Below are 20,792 nucleotides of genomic sequence, written 5' to 3'. Positions count from 1 at the left end.
GGCTCTGTTTCGCATAAAACATAACCTTTCAGATTGGAGAACGAGAAATAAAGATGAACAAAGGGTTGGTGAAACGCAGATTTATTAGAACCAATCATGCAAACTACCAGAACACAAAATAAAATCATTGCAATTTATTCTGCTTTTAATCAAAACCTTATTACATGGAAACATACTGTTTTTGTCTTTATTCATTGTGTACAGTAACAATACGGCAGTTTAAGCTTTCAATCACATTAAGGTACCTAGGACAAGCGTCAGCCCATTTTTAGGAACATTTTAACGCAGTGTTATTCCAACATTGTTACTACCACATTACTGTAGATTGTATTGCATTGATTTTCATAAAACATAATCAATTCATCATTGCTGAATGTCAAACTGTAACAGGATTTGTTTACTCACAGTTCTTCTGAGCATTTATTGCACCAATAAAAATATAACTAATCTAGGGGTAATGTTAGAAATGAACACAAGCTAGATGACCAATGATGGGTATATACATCATTGGCTATGACCCTTGATTCAAATAAATGATTAAATTTAAATATTAAGGCTTATTTAATGAGGGCTTTGAATATTCACGAATTTTCGAACAACACCTGAGATAAAAGGTATGACCTACATTTCAACATCATGCACACAAATGTTATCTAACTAAATGTCCCAGTTACTTGATCATGGCCGTCTGCTACAGCATCCCTCATACATGTATACCCTACAAAGGCAAAGTGCAATATCTGCTTAAAATATTTAACAGCCAAATCTGACTTCAAAGTCTTTTTCTGTCCAGACATACAGCAATTTCTGGTACTTCATGACATATTCTGATTGACTGGGTTGTTCTTGTCAGGAAACTAAATGCCTTATTATCACATATTGCACCAGGCCATTACAACAGAACAAATGTTTTTTTACCAAATTTGCAGATAATGCACTTTGCTTTTGCGGGGCAACAACAACAAAACACACAGAAAAAGGTAAACAGTTTGTTATTGTGCATGTTGTTTCATACACAGTGTGTACAGGAGTATATCCAATATCTGTAGTCCTTTTCGGCAATAGGCATGTATTCCCGTTCGTGAGCTAATGGCAGGTTATTGCATGTAAACATATTGCATGTAATAGCAACCCAACAATTCTACTTCCCCTAAAATAAACAGGCAATGATGATGTCGGAGTGTTGCGTTGTTCATCATGCTCTCTAGACACGCCTGATGTTGCATTGTTCATCATGCTCTCTAGACACGCCTGATGTTGCGTTGTTCATCATGCTCTCTAGACACGCCTGATGAAGCGCGTCGCCCTTGTAGACTGGTTGGTTTGCTTCATGGCTGCAAAAGACAGACATTTAGAGAATGCTTCAGACAAGGCCTAAATACATAGTCATTACATATTGCCATTCCTTTTCTAGAAAATCTCATTGATTAAGACCTACTATGAGAATGATGACCTTCAAAAGAGATCCCACTGAAGTTGTGTCTCCTCTAATATGATTTACACATCATCTGCAAGGCGACACACGTCTTGAGGCCTCCTACCTGAGAAGTCCAGCTTGTAGGCCTGTCCTTTGACAGTGAGGGACATGGATCCATTGAAGTCCTTCTGGTACTGGTCTTCAATGTCAGCACTGTCTTTGAAGGTGTGCCAGTGCCCACTTTTCCCCCCAAACTGCCACTCTGGAGATTCACTCTGGCCCGCTGGAGACATCTTCACTCTCTGGAAAGCAGACGTCACTCGACCAATTCTGTTCAATCAGAGAGACCGATTCTGTTCAATCAGAGAGACCGATTCTGTTCAATCAGAGACCGATTCTGTTCAATCAGAGAGACCGATTCTGTTCAATCAGAGACCGATTCTGTTCAATCAGAGAGACCGATTCTGTTCAATCAGAGAGACCGATTCTGTTCAATCAGAGACCGATTCTGTTCAATCAGAGAGACCGATTCTGTTCAATCAGAGAGACCGATTCTGTTCAATCAGAGAGACCGATTCTGTTCAATCAGAGAGACCGATTCTGTTCAATCAGAGACCGATTCTGTTCAATCAGCGAGACCGATTCTGTTCAATCAGAGAGACCGATTCTGTTCAATCAGAGAGACCGATTATGTTCAATCAGAGAGACCGATTCTGTTCAATCAGAGAGACCGATTCTGTTCAATCAGAGAGACCGATTCTGTTCAATCAGAGAGACCGATTCTGTTCAATCAGAGACCGATTCTGTTCAATCAGAGAGACCGATTCTGTTCAATCAGAGAGACCGATTCTGTTCAATCAGAGAGACCGATTATGTTCAATCAGAGAGACCGATTATGTTCAATCAGACCGATTCGTTTGTCTCAAGTAAAATATCAATACATTCAAATAATGAGGGTTTTTATCTATGGAACAGTCGATGTCTTCTCCTAAAGGGGCAATCCGTTTGATTGTGTTTGAACTTACAGATTTCCGCTTTGAGGTGGTTGGTACTTTGGACGACGGACAACTTTCCTCTTCCTCTTGCCGCTCACCTGTCTCATTTCTGACAAACACATAATGAACAGAGAAACTAATAAGCAACACAGAAATGTTTTATTCACATATTTTCACTTTCCCAGTTACGTTGAGTCTTTCTGTTTTGAGTGAGTCACAGACTGGCAACTGCTTGGCATCGACCACAAGGCACTACAGAGGGTAGCGCGTACGGCCCAGTACATCCCGGAGCTCTATAACAGGCGCTGTATGTATGTGTTTTTAGATATATATATATATACTGTATAGCCACATTATTGTAATTTTATTGTGTTACTATTTCCTTTTTTTCTTTAGCAAATGTTTCTTACTTTTTAACTCTGCATTGTTGGGAAAGGGCTCGTAAGTAAGTATTTCACGGGAAAGATTTTACCAGTTGTATTTGGCGCATGTGACAAATAAAATGTGATTTGATTGATTTGACATGAAAGTTTTAATGTCAATATAAGTGTTTGTCTGAGGTTTCTTTCAGTCCGACTCACGTCTGAATCGGATCTTGAAGATATCAGAGCCGATGTTGAACGTAGGAGAACCGTTACGGTTGAGTTGGAATTTCTTCTCGATCTCAGAACTCTGGATGGGGCCTGAGTTTCCCTTGGAATCCTGAGAGAAAAGACAAACACTCTTCCTGTCACTCAACAATGGTTTCTGTGACACTTTTTTTCTCTCAATAGCATTACATGTCATATGATATTATGTTTCTAAGCTGAATTAAGAGTGGAGAAGAGGATTCCAGAGTTCCAGAAGAGGTTTCCATGGTTCAGTTTACTTCCTGAATTGACTGAATTGAAATGGAATTGACCTCAACCCTGGCATGTTCCTAAGTTCAGTTTCTAAAGATAACAGTACACTTGGGGTTGTTGCCTGGTGTTCTGCTGTACCTTTTCTCCATACTTGGTCCAGCCTTTGCTACTAGAGTAGAACCAGATCCACTCTGTCTGCTGACCATCCAAACGCCTCACTCTCAGATTATTCTTACCGCGGACTCTCATCGCCTTGAAATCAATACTCACTTTGCTACAGGGAGAGAATAGAAAGAGACAAGACAGAGAGAGAGACGAACAGACATAGGGAGAGGGGTGGGAGTCTCAATTACCAAAATAATTATTTCAAAATCCTTGAAAGACTTTAGATCAGTCAACCAAACCCATATATATATATATATATACAGCGTCAAGAAAAAGTATATGAACCCTTTGGAATGACTTGGATTTCTGCATAAAATGGTCATCAAATTTGATCTGACCTTCAACTAAGACACAACAATAGAAACACACAGTCTGCTTAAACTAATAACACACAAACAATTATACGTTTTCATGTTTTACTTAACACACTGTGTTCACAGTGCAGGGTGGGAAAAGTATGTGAACCCTTGGATTTAATAACTGGTTGACCCTCCTCTGAAAGCAATAACCTCAACCAAACGTTTTCTGTAGTTGCAGATCAGACCTGCACGACGGTCAGGAGGAATTTTGGACCACTCCTCTTTACAAAACTGTTTCAGTTCAGCAATATTCTTGTGATGTCTGGTGTGAACCGCTCTATTGAGGTAATGCCACAGCATCTCAATCGGGTTGAGGTCAGGACTCTGACTGGGCCACTCCAGAAGGCCTATTTACTTTTGTTGAAGACATTCTGTTGTTGATTTACTTTTGTGTTTTGGGTCATTCTACTGTTGCATCACCCAGCTTCTGTTGATCTTCAATTGGCAGACAGCCTTACATTCTCCTGCAAAATGTCTTGATAAACTTGGGAATTCATTTTTCTGTCGATAATAGCAAGATGTCCAGGCCCTGCAGCAAAGCAGCCCCAAATCATGATGCTCCCGCCACCACAGTTTACAGTTGGGATGAGGTTTTGATGTCGGTGTGCTGTGCCTTATTCTCTCCACACATAGTGTTGTGTGTTCCTTCCAAACAACTCAACTGTAGTTTTAATCTGTCCACAGAATATTTTGCCAGTAGCGCTGTGGAACATCCAGGTTGCAAACTTCAGACGTCCAGCAATGTTTTTTTTGGACAGCAGTGGCTTCTTCCGTGGTGTTCTCCCATGAACACCATTCTTGTTTAGTGTTTTATGTATCTTAGACTTATCAACAGAGATGCTAGCATGTTCCAGAGATTTCTGTAAGTCTTTAGCTGACACTCAAGGATTCTTCTTAAACTCATTGAGCATTCTGCTCTGTGCTCTTGCAGTCATCTTTGCTGGACGGCCACTCCTAGGGAGAGTAGCAACAGTGCTGAACTTTCTCCATTTATAGACAATTTGTCTTACCGTGGACTGATGAACATCAAGGCTTTTCGAGATAATTTTATAACCCTTTCCAGCTTTATGCAAGTCAACAATTCTTAATCTTAGGTCTTCTGACATCTCTTTTGTCCGAGGCATGGCTCATATCAGGCAATGCTTCTTGTGAATTGCAAACTCAAATTTTGTGAGGATTTTATATAGGGCAGGGCAACTCTTACCAACATCTCCAATCTCGTCTCATTGATTGGACTCCAGGTTAGCTGACTCCTGACTCCAACTAGCATTTGGAGAAGTCATTAGCCTAGGGGGTTCACATACTTTTACAACCTAGACTGTGAATGTTGAAATGATGTATTCAATATAGACAAGAAAATAACAATAATTTGTGTGTTATTATTTTAAGCACACCGTGTGTGTCTATTGTTGTGACTTAGATGAAGGTCAGATCAAATTTTATGAACAAGCCTATCTGGCTCTGAACAAAACTAACACCATCAGGTGTATGGCCCGCTAATGTCACCTTACCCGTAGGGGGTGTTGTAGATATTGATGCCCTTAATGTTGGGTTGGGAGTACTGTCCCTCCAAAATGTGATCGTTGGCTATGTCCTTCCAGCCATGTCCATCTTCCAACTGCCATTTGTATGGCCCGCTAATGTCACGCTGAGCCCCTGACAGTGGAGCACAAAATGGATACAGGTCAATTACACTCACAACACACTCATTCGTTGCATCCATAAATATCTCTGTTCATGGTCACAAACAAAAACATAATAACTTGATTAGGCCATTGTCCATTTTCAGTCTTGGTCAATTAACATTTCAAGGTTTATGGATTGAATGGAAGCAAACATGTCGACTCCCTCCCTTCCTCTCTGACCCTATTACAGCCTAGTACACGTCTCACCTCTAGATGAAGAACTTTCCCTGGCCCGGTCTCCTCTTCTCACTCCAGATGAAGACTTCCTCCTTTCTCTCCCACTTCCTCCTCTCCCTGCAGATAAAGACCTCCTCCTGTCCCTCTTCCCACCTCCTCCTCTCCCTCCAGATGAGGACCTCCTTTCTCTTCCACCTCCTCCTCTCCCTCCAGATAAAGACCTCCTCCTGTCCCTCCTTCCACCTCCTCCTCTACCTCCAGATGAAGACCTCCTTTCTCTCCCACCTCCTCCTCTCCCTCCAGATGAAGACTTCCTCCTGTCCCTCCTTCCACCTCCTCCTCTACCTCCAGATGAAGACCTCCTTTCTCTCCCACCTCCTCTTCTACCTCCAGATAAAGACTTCCTCTTGTCCCTCCTTCCACCTCCTCCTCTACCTCCAGATGAAGACCTCCTCCTTTCTCTCCCACCGCCTCCTCTTCTCCCTCCAGATAAAGACCTCCTCCTTTCCCTCCTCCCACTACCTCCATCACTGTCAGACGAGGAGCTGAGGTGCTTGAGGCGACACTTGGCTCCATAGCGACAGTTGCCTCTCAGTGCGTATTTGCAGACGTGTAGGTAGTGGCACCTTTTCCCATCCCGGCAGTGACCACTGTTGTAGTACCGGCAAGGCTCTTCCTGATCCTGATCAAATATAATATAATCAATTAAACTGAAATAGATATGACAGCATGACTTTTGACTTTTTCCACATTTTTGTTACGTTACAGCTTTATTCTAAAATGGAATAGATTATTTTTTTTAAATCCTCAGCAATCTACACACCTCATAACTACAAAGCAAAAACAGGTTTGTAAAAACAGAAATACTTTATTTACATTCAGTATTCAGACGCTTTGCTATGAGACTCGAAATTGAGTTCAGGTGCATCCTGTTTCCATTGGTCATCCTTAATGTTTCTACAACTTGATTGGAGTCCACCTGTGGTAAATTCAATTGATTTGACATGATTTGGAAAGGCACATACCTGTCTTTAAAAGGTCCCACAGTTGAGAGTACATTTCAGAAAAAAAACCTAGCCATGAGGTAGAAGGAATTGTCCGTAGAGCTCTGAGAAAGGATTGTGTCACGGCACAGATCTGGGGAAGGGAACCAAAAAATGTCTGCAGCATTGAAGGTCCCCAAGAACACAGTGGCCTCCATCATTCTGAAATGTAAGAAGTTTGGAACCACCAAGACTCTTCCAAGAGCTAGACGCCTGGCCAAACTGAGCAATCGGAGGAGAAGGCCCTTGGTCAGGGAGGTGACCAAGAACCCGATGGTAACTCTGACAGAGCTCTAGAGTTTCTCTGTGGAGATAGGAGGACCTTACAGAAGGACAACCATCCCTGCAGCACTCCACCAATCAGGCCTTTATGGTAGAGTGGCCAGACAGAAGCCACTCCTCAGTAAAAGGCACATGACAGGCCACTTGGAGTTTGCCAAAAGGCACCTAAAGACTCTCTGACCGTGAGAAACAAGATTCTCTGGTCTGATGAAACCAAGATTGAACTCTTTGGCCTGAATGCCAAGCATCACAGCTGGAGGAAACCTGGCACCATCCCTTCGGTGAAGCATGGTGGTGGCAGCATCGTGTTGTGGGGATGTTTTTCAGCAGCAGGGACTGGGAGACGAGTCAAGATCGAGGCAAAGATGAACGGAGCAAAGTTCAGAGAGATCCTTGATGAAAACCTGCTCCAGAGCACTCAGGACCTCAGACTGGGGCGAAGGTTCACCTTCCAACAGGACAACGACCCTAAGCACACAGCCAAGACAAGGCAGGAGTGGCTTCGGGACAAGTCTCTGAATGTCCTTGAGTGGCCTAGCCAGAGCCCAGACTTGAACCCGATCGAACATCTCTGGAGAGACCTGAAAATAGCTGTGCAGCGATGCTCCCATCTAACCTGACAGAGTTTGAGAGGATCTGCAGAGAAGAATGGGAGAAACTCTCCAAATACAATTGTGCCACGCTTGTAGCGTCATACCCAAGAAGACTCATTGCTGTAATCACTGCCAAAGGTGCTGAGTAAAGAGTCTGAATACTTATGTAAATGTGATATTTCAGTTGTTGTTTTTTTTATACATTTGCAAAACTGTCTAAAAATCTGTTTTTGCTTTGTCATTACGGGGTATTGTGTGTAGATTGATGAGGGGGAAAATTTATACATTTTATAAATGTTAGAATAAGGCTATAATGTAACAAAATGTGGAAAAAAGTCAAGGGGTCTGAAAAAGGCACTATATCTGTTAACTATAAGTGTTTGGATAAAACCATTCGCTAAATTACCATATTACATAGATAGTTCACATTTTTCTTTTTAGAAGGAATTATATGGGGTTCCATTTGTAAAGTTGAACAGTTCATTTGTACAGGCCTATTTTATTTTATTTTTTACATAAAATGTTTAATTTGAGCCCCAGATCGAAACTACTAAAAAAAAAGGATGCTTGATATTTTTACAGACTTAGTTCTGACCTGTCGGGTTCCTGCTGCATCACTGTCTGATTCCTCTTCTGTAGCACTGCTCTCAGAGTTACTCTCAGAGCAGCTGAAGTTCTCCTGGTAGCTGTTCCCTTGACTAGGGTCTGGACAGGGAAAAAAGAATATAAATAAAATAGAATTTAACAGAATAATAGGAAATAGAAGAGAAGCTGTGATTACAGTGTGATATTGGACCAGTGTGATATTGGACCAGTGTGATATTGGACCAGTGTGATATTGGACCAGTGTGATATCAAATTGTGTTTTGTACACTGTAAAAAAAAATCCTGTAATTGTCACAGAAAATAACTGTATAATCAACAGTAACAAACTGTGTAAGCTGAATACAGTAGGTTACCGTATATTACATTGCATTGTAGGGAAAAATGTAAAGACTGGGAAATATTTTAAGTATTTTGTAACGCAAATAAATGCTACCTAAAAAACAGTAGCAGTTCAGTTACACAATACATTTAATATTTTATTCTTCGTTAATTGGTACCTGTTTTGTTATTTTATATGCATTTATGGCAGTGTTGTTTTATATTATACAAAAAATATACAATCAGAAAGGCACAACATACAAATAAATAATTTTCCATTGTTAAAAGCAAATCACAAAAATAGGAGCTACATGTAAAATGCAGGCCCCTTGTGGAAATTAGGAGAATAATATGAGTGAGTATTTTCAATGTGATGTACACTGAGTGTACAAAACACTAGTAACACCTGCCTTTTCCATTACATAAACTGTCCTTCGCATCGAAAGCAAGTCTTAGAAGCGGTAGATCTGTTCTATGTGCGCTATTTCTATGCTTCCCGTTCTTAAGTTTAGTTTTGCGTCTTTTACTTTGGGTTTTGTGCACCAGCTTCAAACAGCTGAAAATGCAATATTTTGGTTATGTAAAATATATTTTATGGCGGTTTAGATGGTACAATGACTTTCTAGACTACACTTGCTTGTTTAGCCACATAAACTGAAATTAGGAGAACTATTCGAATTTTGGCAAACAGGAAAAGGCGGAGCTATTTCTGCATAGTGCATCTTTAAATCCACTTCAATCAGTGTAGATGAAAGGGAGGAGACAGGTTAAAGAAGGATTTTTGAAGCCTTGAGACGATTGAGACATGGATCGTGTATGTGTGCCATTCTGAGGGTGAATGGACAAGACAAAAGATTTAAGTTCCTTTGAACGGGGTATGGTAGTAGGTGCCAGGCGCACTGGTTTGAGGGTGTCAAGAACTGCAAAGGTGCTGAGTTTTTCACGCTCAACAGTTTCAAGAATGGTCCACCACCCAATGGACATCCAGTCAACTTGACCCACTGTGGGAAGCATTGGAGTCAACATGGGCCAGTATCCCTGTGGAACGCTTTCGACACCTTGTAGAGTCCATGCCCGCATGAATTGAGGCTGTTATGAGGGCAAATAGGGATCAAACTCAATATTAGGACGGTGTTCCTAATGCTTTGTATATTACATGCTGTCGGGGGGGACTTTGTAACATAATTATGTACATCGTCATTACTAACTTACGAGCCAGTTAGCCAGGCTAACTAGCTACCTTTCCCCTGTGTCATATACTGTGTATTTGTGTCATGATTATGCCTTACTTGTAAGATGGTAGTTCCATTCTATACTGAGTTCTTGTTATACTGTACAGCCTGCTCACTATTTCAGCATCTTAATGACCATGTATATCATGGTTAAGTTGGTTAAAGAGCGCTCTCGCTCTGTCCGCCATTAACTTGGTTTAGTGACAGTTTTCTTAACGTGCGGTGGACACGTGTACTTTCGGGCCACATTACACTTCAGTCTATGTGTGCATATCGGATCTGTGTTATGTAGCAGTAAAGACTGCAGCTTTATCCTGCTATTGTCAGTCATATTTTTCTATGCTGCATTATCATTCAGTTAAGTCGAGTTGTATCTGTGTATAGCCTTATTCCTTTTAAATGTGATCATGTGTTATAATATGTCCTTTCTTTTCTACCCTTGCAGAATCACTATCTACAGTTATTACTGGGTTGGAACTTAAAACTAAGAGTGGTCAGTGTGTGTTTTATTGATTTATTTTTCACCTTTATTTAACCAGGTAGGCTAGTTGAGAACAAGTTCTCATTTACAACTGCGACCTGGCCAAGATTAGTCAAAGCAGTTCGACACAAACAACAACACAGAGTTACACATGGAATAAACAAACATACAGTCAATAATACAGTAGAAAAGTCTATATACAGTGTGTGCAAATGAGGTAGGATAAGGGAGGTAAGGCAATAAATAGGCCATGGTGGCGAAGTAATTACAATATAGCAATTAAACACTGGAATGGTAGATGTGCAGAAGATGAATGTGCAAGTAGAGATACTGGGGTGCAAAGGAGCAAGATAAATAAATAAATACAGTATGGGGATGAAGTAGTTAGATGGGCTATTTACAGATGGGCTATGTACAGGTGCAGTGATATGTGAGCTGCTCTGACAGCTGGTGCTTAAAGCTAGTGAGGGAGATGGATCGGTTGAAAAGCATGCATTTAGTTTTACTTTAAGAGCAGTTGGAAGGATAGGTGTATGGCATTGAAGCTCGTCTGGAGGTTAGTTAACACACTGTCCAAAAAAGGGCCAGAGGTATACAGAATGGTGTCGTCTGCGTAGAGGTGGATCAGAGAATCACTAGCAGCAAGAGCGCCATCATTGATGTATACAGAGAAGAGAGTCGGCCCGAGAATTGAACCCTGTAGCACCCCATAGAGACTGCCAGAGGTCCAGACAACAGGCCCTCTGATTTTACACACTGAACTCTGTCTGAGAAGTAGTTGGTGAACCAGGCGAGGCAATCATTTGAGAAACCAAGGCTGTTGAGTTTGCCAATAAGAATGTGGTGATTGACAGAGTCGAAAGCCTTCGCCAGGTCGATGAATACGGCTGCACAGTAATGTCTCTTATTGATGGCAGTTATGATATCGTTTAGGACCTTGAGCGTGGCTGAGGTGCACCCATGACCAGCTCTGAAACCAGATTGCATAGCGGAGAAGGTACAGTGGGATTAACTTGGCTTTCGAAGACCTTAGAAAGGCAGGGTAGGATAGATATAGATCTGTAGAAGTTTGGGTCTAGAGTGTCTCCCCCTTTGAAGAGGGGGATGACCATGGCAGCTTTCCAATCTTTGGGAATCTCCAATGACACGAAAGAGGGGTTGAACAGGCTAGTAATAAGGGTTGCAACAATTTCGGCAGATCATTTTAGAAAGAGAGAGTCCAGATTGTCTAGCCTGGCTGATTTGTAGGGGTCCCGATTTTTCAGCTCTTTCAGAACATCAGCTATCTGGATTTGAGTGAAGGAGAAATGGGGAGGTTTGGGCGAGTGGGGGGTGCAGGGCTGTTGACCGGGGTAGGGGTAGCCAGGTGGAAAGCAAGGCCAGCCGTGGAAAAATGCTTATTGAAATTCTCAATTATAGTGGATTTATCGGTGGTGACAGTGTTTCCTAGCCTCAGTGCAGTGGGCAGCTGGGAGGAGGTTCTCTTATTCTCCATGGACTTTACAGTGTCCCAGAACTTTTTTGAGTTTGTGCTACAGAATGCAAATTTCTGCTTGAAAAGGCTAGCCTTAGCTTTCCTAACCGCCTGTGTATATTGGTTCCTAACTTCCCTGAAAAGTTGCATATCACGGGGGTTATTCGATGCTAATGCAGAACGCCACAGGATGTTTTTGTGCTGGTCAAGGGCAGTCAGGTCTGGAGAGAACCAAGGGCGATATATCTGTTCCTGGTTCTACATTTTTTGAAAGGGGCATGCTTATTTAAGATGGCGAGGATGGCACTTTTAAAGAATAACCAGGCATCCTCTACTGACGGGATGAGGTCCATATCCTTCCAGGATACCCGGGTCTGGTCGATTAGAAAGGCCTGCTCGCTGAAGTGTTTTAGGGAGTGTTTGACAGTGATGAGGGGTGGTCGTTTGACCGCAGACCCGTTACGGATACAGGCAATGAGGCAGTGGTCGCTGAGATCTTGGTTGAAAACAGCAGAGGTGTATTTGGAGGGCAAGTTGGTTAGGATGATATCTATGAGGGTGCCCGTGTTTACGGATTTGGGGTTGTACCTGGTGGGTTCATTGATAATTTGTGTGAGATTGAGAGCATCAAGCATAGATTGTAGGGTGGCCGGGGTGTTAAGCATGTCCCAGTTTAGGTCACCTAGCAGCACGAGCTCTGAAGATAGATAGGGTCAATCAATTCAAATATGGTGTCCAGGGCACAGCCCGGGGCAGAGGGTGGTCTAAAGCAAGCGGTAACGGTGAGAGACTTGTTTCTGGAAAGGTGGATTTTTAAAAGTAAAAGCTTGAATTGTTTGGGTACAGACCTGGATAGTAAGACAGAACTCTGCAGGCTATCTCTGCAGTAGATTGCAACACCGCCCCCTTTGGCAGTTCTATCTTGTCGGAAAATGTGGAAATTTCAGGGTTTTTGGTGGTCTTCCTAAGCCAGGATTCAGACACAGCTAGGACATCCGGGTTGGCAGAGTGTGCTAAAGCAGTGACTAAAACAAACTTAGGGAGGAGGCTTCTAATGTTAACATGCATGAAACCAAGGCTTTTACGGTTACAGAAGTCAACAAATGAGAGCACCTGGGGAGTAGGAGTGGAGCTAGGCACTGCAGGGCCTGGATTAACCTCTACATCACCAGAGGAACAGAGGAAGAGTAGGATGAGGGTTCGGCTAAAGGCTACCAGGACTGGTCGTTTAGTGCATTCAGAGCAGAGCGTAAAAGGAGCAGGTTTCTGGGCGCGATAAAATAGATTCAAGGCATAATGTACAGACAAAGGTATGGTAGGATGTGAGTACATTGGAGGTAAACCTAGGCATTGAGTAATGGTGAGAGAGATATTGTCTCTAGAGACGTTTAAACCAGGTGATGTCACAGCATATGTGGGAGGTGGAACTAAATGGTTGGTTAAGGCATATCGAACAGGGCTAGAGGCTCTACAGTGAAATAAGACAATAATCACTAACCAGGACAGTAATGGACAAGGCATATTGATATTAGGGAGAGGCATACGTAGCCGAGTGATCATAGGGGTCCAGTGATTGGTTGGGCTGGTAGAGACACAGCAATTCAGACAGCTAGCAGTCCGGGGCTACCAAGCTAGCAGAAGGGCCTTAGAGGGACGTCAAGACAGAGGAATGTCTGTTTTAGCCTCCGCGTGTGGTGACGTCGATAGACCAGTACTAAGGTTCTGAGTATCAGAGGAGTCCAAGTCCAATTGGAAAAATAGGTATAGTGGATCTATTCAGCTAACAGTCCAATATGCTCTAGACAGCTAGCGGGCCGCAGCTAGCAAATGGACATTTAGAGGACGTCAAGACGTAGGCACCAGTTGAGTAATCCCTCGAGCAGATTACATCGGTAGTCCAGTCATGAAGGATTGGCGGGGTTCCGTGCCCCGTACCGGCAGAAGAAGAGGTCCGGGTATTGTAGCTCAGGAGTGGCTGGTGGGCCTCTTCAGCTAGCCGGGAGATGGGCCTAGCTCCAGGCTAATTGGTGCTTGCTTCGGGACAGAAGTTAGCCAGGAGTAGTCACTCAGATTGCAGTTAGCTAGCTGCGATGATCCAGGTGAAAAGGTCCAGAGCTTGCGGTAGGAATCTGGGGATATGTACAGAAAATAGGTCTGGTATGCTCTGGTTTGAATCGCGTTGTACAAACTGGCGAGAGAGTTTGCTCTGGGAAGGTGACCCAGATTTACCTAGGGGTCGCTCCTCTTTCGGTCGTGCCCCAGACACTAGAGTTCGACCGATTATGATTTTTCAACGCCGATACCGATTATTGGAGGACCAAAAAAAGCTGATACCCATTAATTGGCAGATTTAAATAAAAATGTATTTGTAATAATGACAATTACAACAATACTGAATGAACACTTTTATTTTAACTTAATATAATACATCAATCAAATCAATTTAGCCTCAAATAAATAATGAAACATGTTCAATTTGGTTTAAATCATGTAAAAACAAAGTGTTGGAGAAGAAAGTAAAAGTGCAATATGTGCCATGTAAAAAAGCTAACGTTTAAGTTCCTTGCTCAGAAGATGAGAACATATGAAAGCTGGTGGTTCCTTTTAACACGAATCTTCAATATTCCCAGGTAAGACGTTTTAGGTTGTAGTTATTATAGGAATTATAGGACTATTTCTCTCTATACCATTTGTATTTCATATACCTTTGACTATTGGATGTTCTTATAGGCACTATAGTATTGCCAGTGTAACAGTATAGCTTCCGTCCCTCTCCTCACCCCTACCTGGGCTCGAACCAGGAACACATCGACAACAGCCACCCTCGAAGCATCGTTACCCATCGCTCCACAAAAGCCGCGGCCCTTGCAGAGCAAGGGGGACAACTACTTCAAGGTCTCAGAGCGAGTGACGTCAACGATTGAAACGCTATTAGCACGCACCCCGCTAACTACCTAGCCATTTCACATCGGTTACACCAGCCTAATCTCGGAAGTTGATAGGCTTGAAATCATAAACAGCTCAATGCTTGAAATGCACAAAAGTGCTGTTTGAATGAATGCTTACGAGCCTGCTGCTGCCTACAACCGCTCAGTCAGACTGCTCTATCAAATATCAAATCATAGACTTAATTATAACATAATAACACACAGAAATACGAGCCTTAGGTCATTAATACGGAACCGTTCCGTATTTTATTTAACGGGTGGCATCCCTAGGTCTAAATATTGCTGTTACATTGCACAACCTTCAATGTTATGTCATAATTATGTACAATTCTGGCAAATTAATTACGGTTTTTGTTAGGAATAAATTGTCTTCACACAGTTCGCAACGAGCCAGGCGGCCCAAACTGCTGCATATACCCTGACTGCTTGCACGGGACAAAAGAGAAGTGACACAATTTCCCTAGTTAAAAGAATTTCATGTTAGCAGGCAATATTAACTAAATATACAGGTTTAAAAATATATACTTGTGTATTGATTAATCGGTCGACCTCTACCGGACACATTTGATATTGTTGGAAACGTACGTATGTTGCCAAAATGTAATGAGAAGGACCCTGAGACGTTCTTTTTGTTGGAGCTTGTTGCTGACGCTCTCTCTTGTGCGCCCTGTTCCTGAATGTCTACGTGACTGACCGTTGTTTATTTTGTTTGGTATTGTCCTGTTCTGTCGCTCCTGTCTGTTCCTTTCTGGTCTCGTTTTTGTCTTTCCTCTTAAAGGTTACTTCCTGTGTGCAAAGGTTGCTGAGGTCTGGGGAGGTCGAGCTTGGCTGGGGCAAGTGAAAGTGTGAACACGTAGCCCCTTATGAATTTGGGACGCAGTCTGGGTCACTTACTAGGATCCAGGGCTGTATTTGGTTTGTTACTGGTATGGTGTTCCGGGGTCCTTGTTGGTCCTCGGTTTTATGGGGGCGGGGGGGGGGGGGGGGTGACCCTCCCACTCTGTCTGCCATAACCTTTCTCTTTGCACTTTTTTTCCTTATTAGGATGTCGGTGGACGGAACTGGGAGGGTCGTCAGAGACATGGGACACCTGGGCCCGGGTGTGTCCCGGGATAAATACACATCTTTCTCCATTCATTGACGAGACTCTCTCTCTGCAGACACACTTATAGATTTTGGCTGTGGCATTTTTGTGGCCCGTTTGTTTGCTTTGGCACCTTTCAACACCCCTCATTATCACATTTATGCACGCAAACACTCACTACACTACTGACTACTGACTACACACATCATTGTTAATTTAATTTACTTCAGTTAATAAATATATTTTGTTATTCCTTATCTCCACGTTGCCTCCGTTTTTGTTACGAACTTCGAGCCGGTTCGTGACAACAGCATATGACAGACAGTTTGTGGTCGGAACACCGCTGACCCCAATATGGTGTAATTGCAGATGCAATTGAGGGCTTTTTTTGATGTCGTCATTCCTTGATATCAGATAATGCCCATTGGTGTTACCTACCTCGCCCCCTCTTGTTTTTACACTGCTGCTACTCGCTGTTCATTATCTATGCATAGTCACTTTACCACTTCCTACATGTACAAATTACCTCGACTAACCTGTACTCCCGCGAAATGACATATTCTCGTTATTGTTATGTAATTTTATTGTGTAACTTATTTAAGTAAATATTTTCTTAACTCCATTTCTTGAACTGCATTGTTGGTTAAGGGCTTGGTAGTACGCATTTCACGGTAAGGTCTACACCTGTTGTATTTGGCGCATGTGACAAATTTGATTGTTTCGTGACACAGATGATTTGTTTACAAAGCAGGTTAGGATAATTCATGTGGCAGGTTAGGTGAATGAGGTTAAGGTTAGGAAAAGAGTTTGGTTTAGGACTAGCTACAATGCAACAGTTGTCAACATCTGTCCCCGATGTGAAAGAAAAGGCCACAGACCAATGGCGAGCATCAATAGGTGTAACTTGACATCAGAAAACGCCCCTAATAGCGATCTGCAATTACTCCTGCTGTAGAACTCATTGAGGCCAGCAATAGCAGGTCAAACGAATGACTCACTCAGAAAACATATCATGATCATATCGACTCAGTAGAGTGGTTCAAGAATAATGAATCATTCGCAAACTAAACATCACTACACTAGACTATTTATCTTTTAATGCAGTCATCTCAGTTTTCATGTGAAGCATATTTGTATCCTTCGCTTGTTTGTAACAATTGCAGACATTGGCAACTCTGCATTTGTATTCAACTTAGTTCTGAAGTCATAGGCAGAAGTATCTTGATTCTTTGTTTAGCAGAGATCTGTGTGAAGTGATACGGTAGGGAAAAACACCTCTAACGACGCACTAAGCTGTGTTACGAGTGGTCTGAGGCATTTGGTAAGTAACAAGCGTTTAAGTGCAACTTCAGTAAAAATGGTTTTGGGAAACAGCTCGGAGATTTAACGATGCTCCCACGAAGGTTCTAACCGGGCCCTGGCCTGTCTGGTACAGTCTTTCATGTGTAGTAGTTTGTTGCATTACATTGCTCAGTTTATCCTTTGTCAACTTTGAATTCCATCTAAGCCACAGATTATTATGTCCTCCAATTTGTACATGACCTTTTATAGCACTTTGAGAGCAAGCAGCCCAAGCCTCCAATGGTCCGTAACTCTGTTTTTAAAGCTGTGATTCACAGTCACACGCTGACCACAATTTGAACGCTGCAGCTGAGACTAAATGATGTTTAGGGACACACACTGAGACCCAAAGTATGACTGGACATGGGATTCATGAGGGAGACACATTTGTAATATTTGTTTGGTCTTAGATGTCATATACTATAGTGTCCTTATAAATATTTTAAAAGCATTTGATATGGATGAGCATAGTTTTGTTTGAAACATTCTCTGGTTTTGATAATTACTTTAAACAATATATTTTGCAACCCTACTTACAGGCCTGTTGTGGCCTGTAAACCATGAGTTTCAGTCCTGTAAACCATGAGTTTCAGGCCACGGTTTAAGGCCTTATGTTAAGGTATACTGTATGTCATAGCTCAATTATAATGATCTTCGCCTAGGAACTCACTTGGTGAAGGCCACAGGACTGAAAATGAACAAATTCAACAACTAAATCTCTCATTAACAAATACAGTCATGGGAGGTAACTCTACAATTCAAAGGCAAGGTACACTGGAGGCTTAAATGTAAGTATACCTTACTCAAAAGAAAGTGCATTTGTTTTACTCATATGAAGATAGTACTGCTCACTTCAGCTATTTAAGTTTCTTAACTTCCTTTTTCCCCCCTCAATGTTTGAGAAGCTAGAACGTATCCAGTTTTACAGTGTGTAATGCTGTCCTCCTGCTTATTATGGGGTTTAGACTGAATGCAGTGTTAAATGTGTTTCCCACAATTGATAACAGCAATATGGACCTGGTTAAATTGACAAGAAGGATTTTGATTTACACTATACATACAAAAGCATGTGGACACCCCTTCAAATGAGTGGATTCGGCTATTTCAGCCACACCCATTGCTGACAGGTGTATGGCATCAAGCACACTGCCATGCAATCTCCATAGACAAGCATTGTTAGTAGAATGGCCTTAATGAAGACCTGTGACTTTCAACGTGGCACCGTCATAGGATGCTACCTTTCCAACAAGTCAGTTTGTCAAATGTCTTCCCTGCTAGAGCTTCCCCGGTCAACTGTACGTGCTGCTATTGTGAAGTGGAAACATCTAGGAGCAACAACAGAACGGGACCGCCGAGTGCTGAAGTATGTAAAAATTGTCTGTCCTAGGTTACAGCACTCACTACCGAGTTCCAAACTGTCTCCGGAAGCAACATCAGCACAAGAACTGTTCATCAGGAGCTTCATTAAATGGATTTCCATGGCCGAGCAGCCGCACACAAGCCTAAGATCACCATGCGCAATGACAGTGGTGTAAAGCTCGCCGCCATTGGACTCTGGAGTAGTGGAAATGCATTTTCTCTGGAGTGATGAATCACGCTTCACCATCTGGTAGTCCAACTGGGTTTGGTGGATGCCAGGAGAAAGCTACCTACCCCAATGCATACTGCCAACTGTAAACTTTGCTAGAGGAGGAATAATGGTCTGGGGCTGTTTTTCGTGGTTTGGGTTAGACCCCTTTGTTCCAGTGAAGGGAAATCTTAACACTACAGCATACAATGACATTCTTGACAATTCTGTGCATCCAACTTTGTGGCAATGGGGAAGACCCTTTCCTGTTTCAGCATGATAATGCCCCCATTCACAGAGTGAGGTCCACACACAAATGGTTTGTTGAGATCGGTGTGGAAGAACAAAGCCCTGACCTCAATCCCATCAAACACCTTTGGGATGAATTGGAACACCGACTGCATGCCAGGCCTAATCACCCAACATCAGTTGCCCGACCTTACTAATGCTTTTGTGGCTGAATTCAAGCAAGTCCCTGCAGCAATGTTTCAACATCTAGTGGAAAGCCTTCCCAAAAGAGTGGAGGCTGTTATAGCAGCAAAGGGGGGACCAACTCCATATTAATGCCCATGATTTGGAATGAGATGTACGAGGAGCAGATGTCCACATACTTTTGGTCGTGTAGTAGTGAAGCTGCGTATAGGCATGGCTTCCTTGTTTTCAGTCTACCAGTTTGTCTATCCTGAGCATTATAGGACATTGTTATGAATTACAGAAATGAAAGTGAAAGCATGTTATAATTTCCTAGAAACAAAATCCTACTATCATAGTAACTTTACCATAACGACTATACCTGAGAACAAAGTAAACATAGAAATGTGAATTTTATATAAAACACCTAAATTAACTTTAACGTGTTGTCAAGTTGGCTAGGACCTATTGAATCAAAGCCGTCTGTCCGACACGAAACAACAACAATTCACGCATCATATCGCTTGACATGAAACATAAATATTACAAGGGAAGGGGATATAATAAAATAAAACATTTGTAAGGAAATAATCGAATCAGTTCATATGTAATGCGTCTTACCATTTACGCTGCTGGACGCCATGGGAGAACAGTAATAGCTTTCGTTTTCCATTGAATAGCCCGCAAACCAGTGAAGCTTGCTCAATCATTTTACATTAGGGACAGATCGAAATTTACGGAGCAGGGGTTGTCAAACTTTTTTATTTTGCTTTGGGGAGGGTTGTGTGTGTTTAAAAAAAATTGGGCACAGGCGGTGGTAGTGTGTTTTTTTTCCAATGTTTACATTGACTCTCTTGCATTGTTTTACGATATAATTCTTCCATCCTATTCAAATGTCCCCATCTGCTTGCATGCGCCTCCCCTATAATCAAGGTGTTTTAGTACTTCCCTTATGCACTGCCTTTTCCTTGCACTAAGTTTAATTATAAACTTTGTGGTTTGAATGCTGATTGGCTGACATATCAGACCGTATACCATGGTTATGAGAAAACATTTGTTTTCCCTGCACTAATTAGGTTGGTAACCAGTTTATAATCACAATACGGCACCTTGGGGGTTTGTGGTATATGGCCAATATACCACAGATAAGGGCTGTGTCCAGGCACTCCGATTGCGTTGTACTTTAGGACAGCCCTTAGCCGTGATATATTGGCCATATACCACACCTCCTCGTGCATTACTGCTTAATTATGAACTGGGTGGTTCAAGCCCTGCATGCTGATTGGCTGAAAGCTATGGTATATCAGACAATGTACCACTGGTACAGTATGACAAAACATTACTTTTTACTCTTCTAATGATGTTAGTAACCAGTTTATAATAGCAATAAGGCACCTTGGGGGTTTGTGGTATATGGCCAATATACCACGGCTTAGAGCTGTATCCAGGCACTCCGTGTTACATTGTGCATAAGAACAGCCCTTAGCCATTGGCCATATACTATATACTGTGTCATTTGAACAACGGCTCAAAAGCCCTGTGATTTTGCATGTTTCATTCCATTAGGATCAGTTGTGAGTCTACTCTCGACAATTTTATAAGGTGTAGAAAGGCACAGTAGCAGGCCAGACTGACTGTATTTTTACTTCTGATACTCATTTTCATTATTTAGCAGACTCTCTTATCCAGAGCCACTCATAGTAGTGAGTGCATACATTTTAATTCTTTTTTTCGTACTGGTACCCCGTGTCAATCAAACCCACAACTATGGT

At 42.2% G+C, this 20,792-nt stretch overlaps 1 protein-coding gene across 2 annotated transcripts; it reads right to left on the bottom strand.

Annotated features, from left to right (window-relative positions):
- Nucleotides 1-65: 65 nt before the first annotated feature.
- Nucleotides 66-19,753, bottom strand: si:ch211-244b2.4 (ZnF_C3H1 and WWE domain-containing protein). 2 transcript variants are annotated; one of them, XM_031797485.1, is made up of 9 exons: nucleotides 19,642-19,753; nucleotides 8,154-8,263; nucleotides 5,671-6,322; nucleotides 5,290-5,434; nucleotides 3,393-3,528; nucleotides 2,994-3,114; nucleotides 2,443-2,521; nucleotides 1,542-1,747; nucleotides 66-1,334 (listed from the first exon to the last, which is right to left on the bottom strand). In XM_031797485.1, exons 1-9 carry the CDS (start codon nucleotides 19,691-19,693, stop codon nucleotides 1,279-1,281), a joined length of 1,557 nt encoding a protein of 518 aa, XP_031653345.1. In that variant the 5' UTR covers nucleotides 19,694-19,753; the 3' UTR covers nucleotides 66-1,278. The 2 variants fall into 2 exon arrangements, with proteins under 2 accessions (XP_031653345.1, XP_020331491.1); XM_020475902.2 differs by having other exon boundaries at nucleotides 6,163-6,322.
- Nucleotides 19,754-20,792: the final 1,039 nt, after the last annotated feature.

This window comes from Oncorhynchus kisutch, linkage group LG19 (assembly GCF_002021735.2).
Source record: "Oncorhynchus kisutch isolate 150728-3 linkage group LG19, Okis_V2, whole genome shotgun sequence".
NCBI classification, from domain to species: domain Eukaryota; kingdom Metazoa; phylum Chordata; class Actinopteri; order Salmoniformes; family Salmonidae; genus Oncorhynchus; species Oncorhynchus kisutch.
Note: the sequence above shows the minus strand (reverse complement) of the source record. Positions and strands in the feature narration are given on the sequence as shown.

Bases quoted from the DNA above. Each gene is read 5' to 3' on its own strand.
- si:ch211-244b2.4 (XM_031797485.1), bottom strand. From the start codon at position 19,693: ATGGAAAACGAAAGCTATTACTGTTCTCCCATGGCGTCCAGCAGCGTA. The intron at 8,264-19,641 runs GTAAGACGCATT...TTCCCTGTCCAG, and splicing joins GGCGTCCAGCAGCGTAAATG to ACCCTAGTCAAGGGAACAGC. The intron at 3,529-5,289 runs GTAAGGTGACAT...CTCTCCCTGTAG, and splicing joins ATCTACAACACCCCCTACGG to CAAAGTGAGTATTGATTTCA.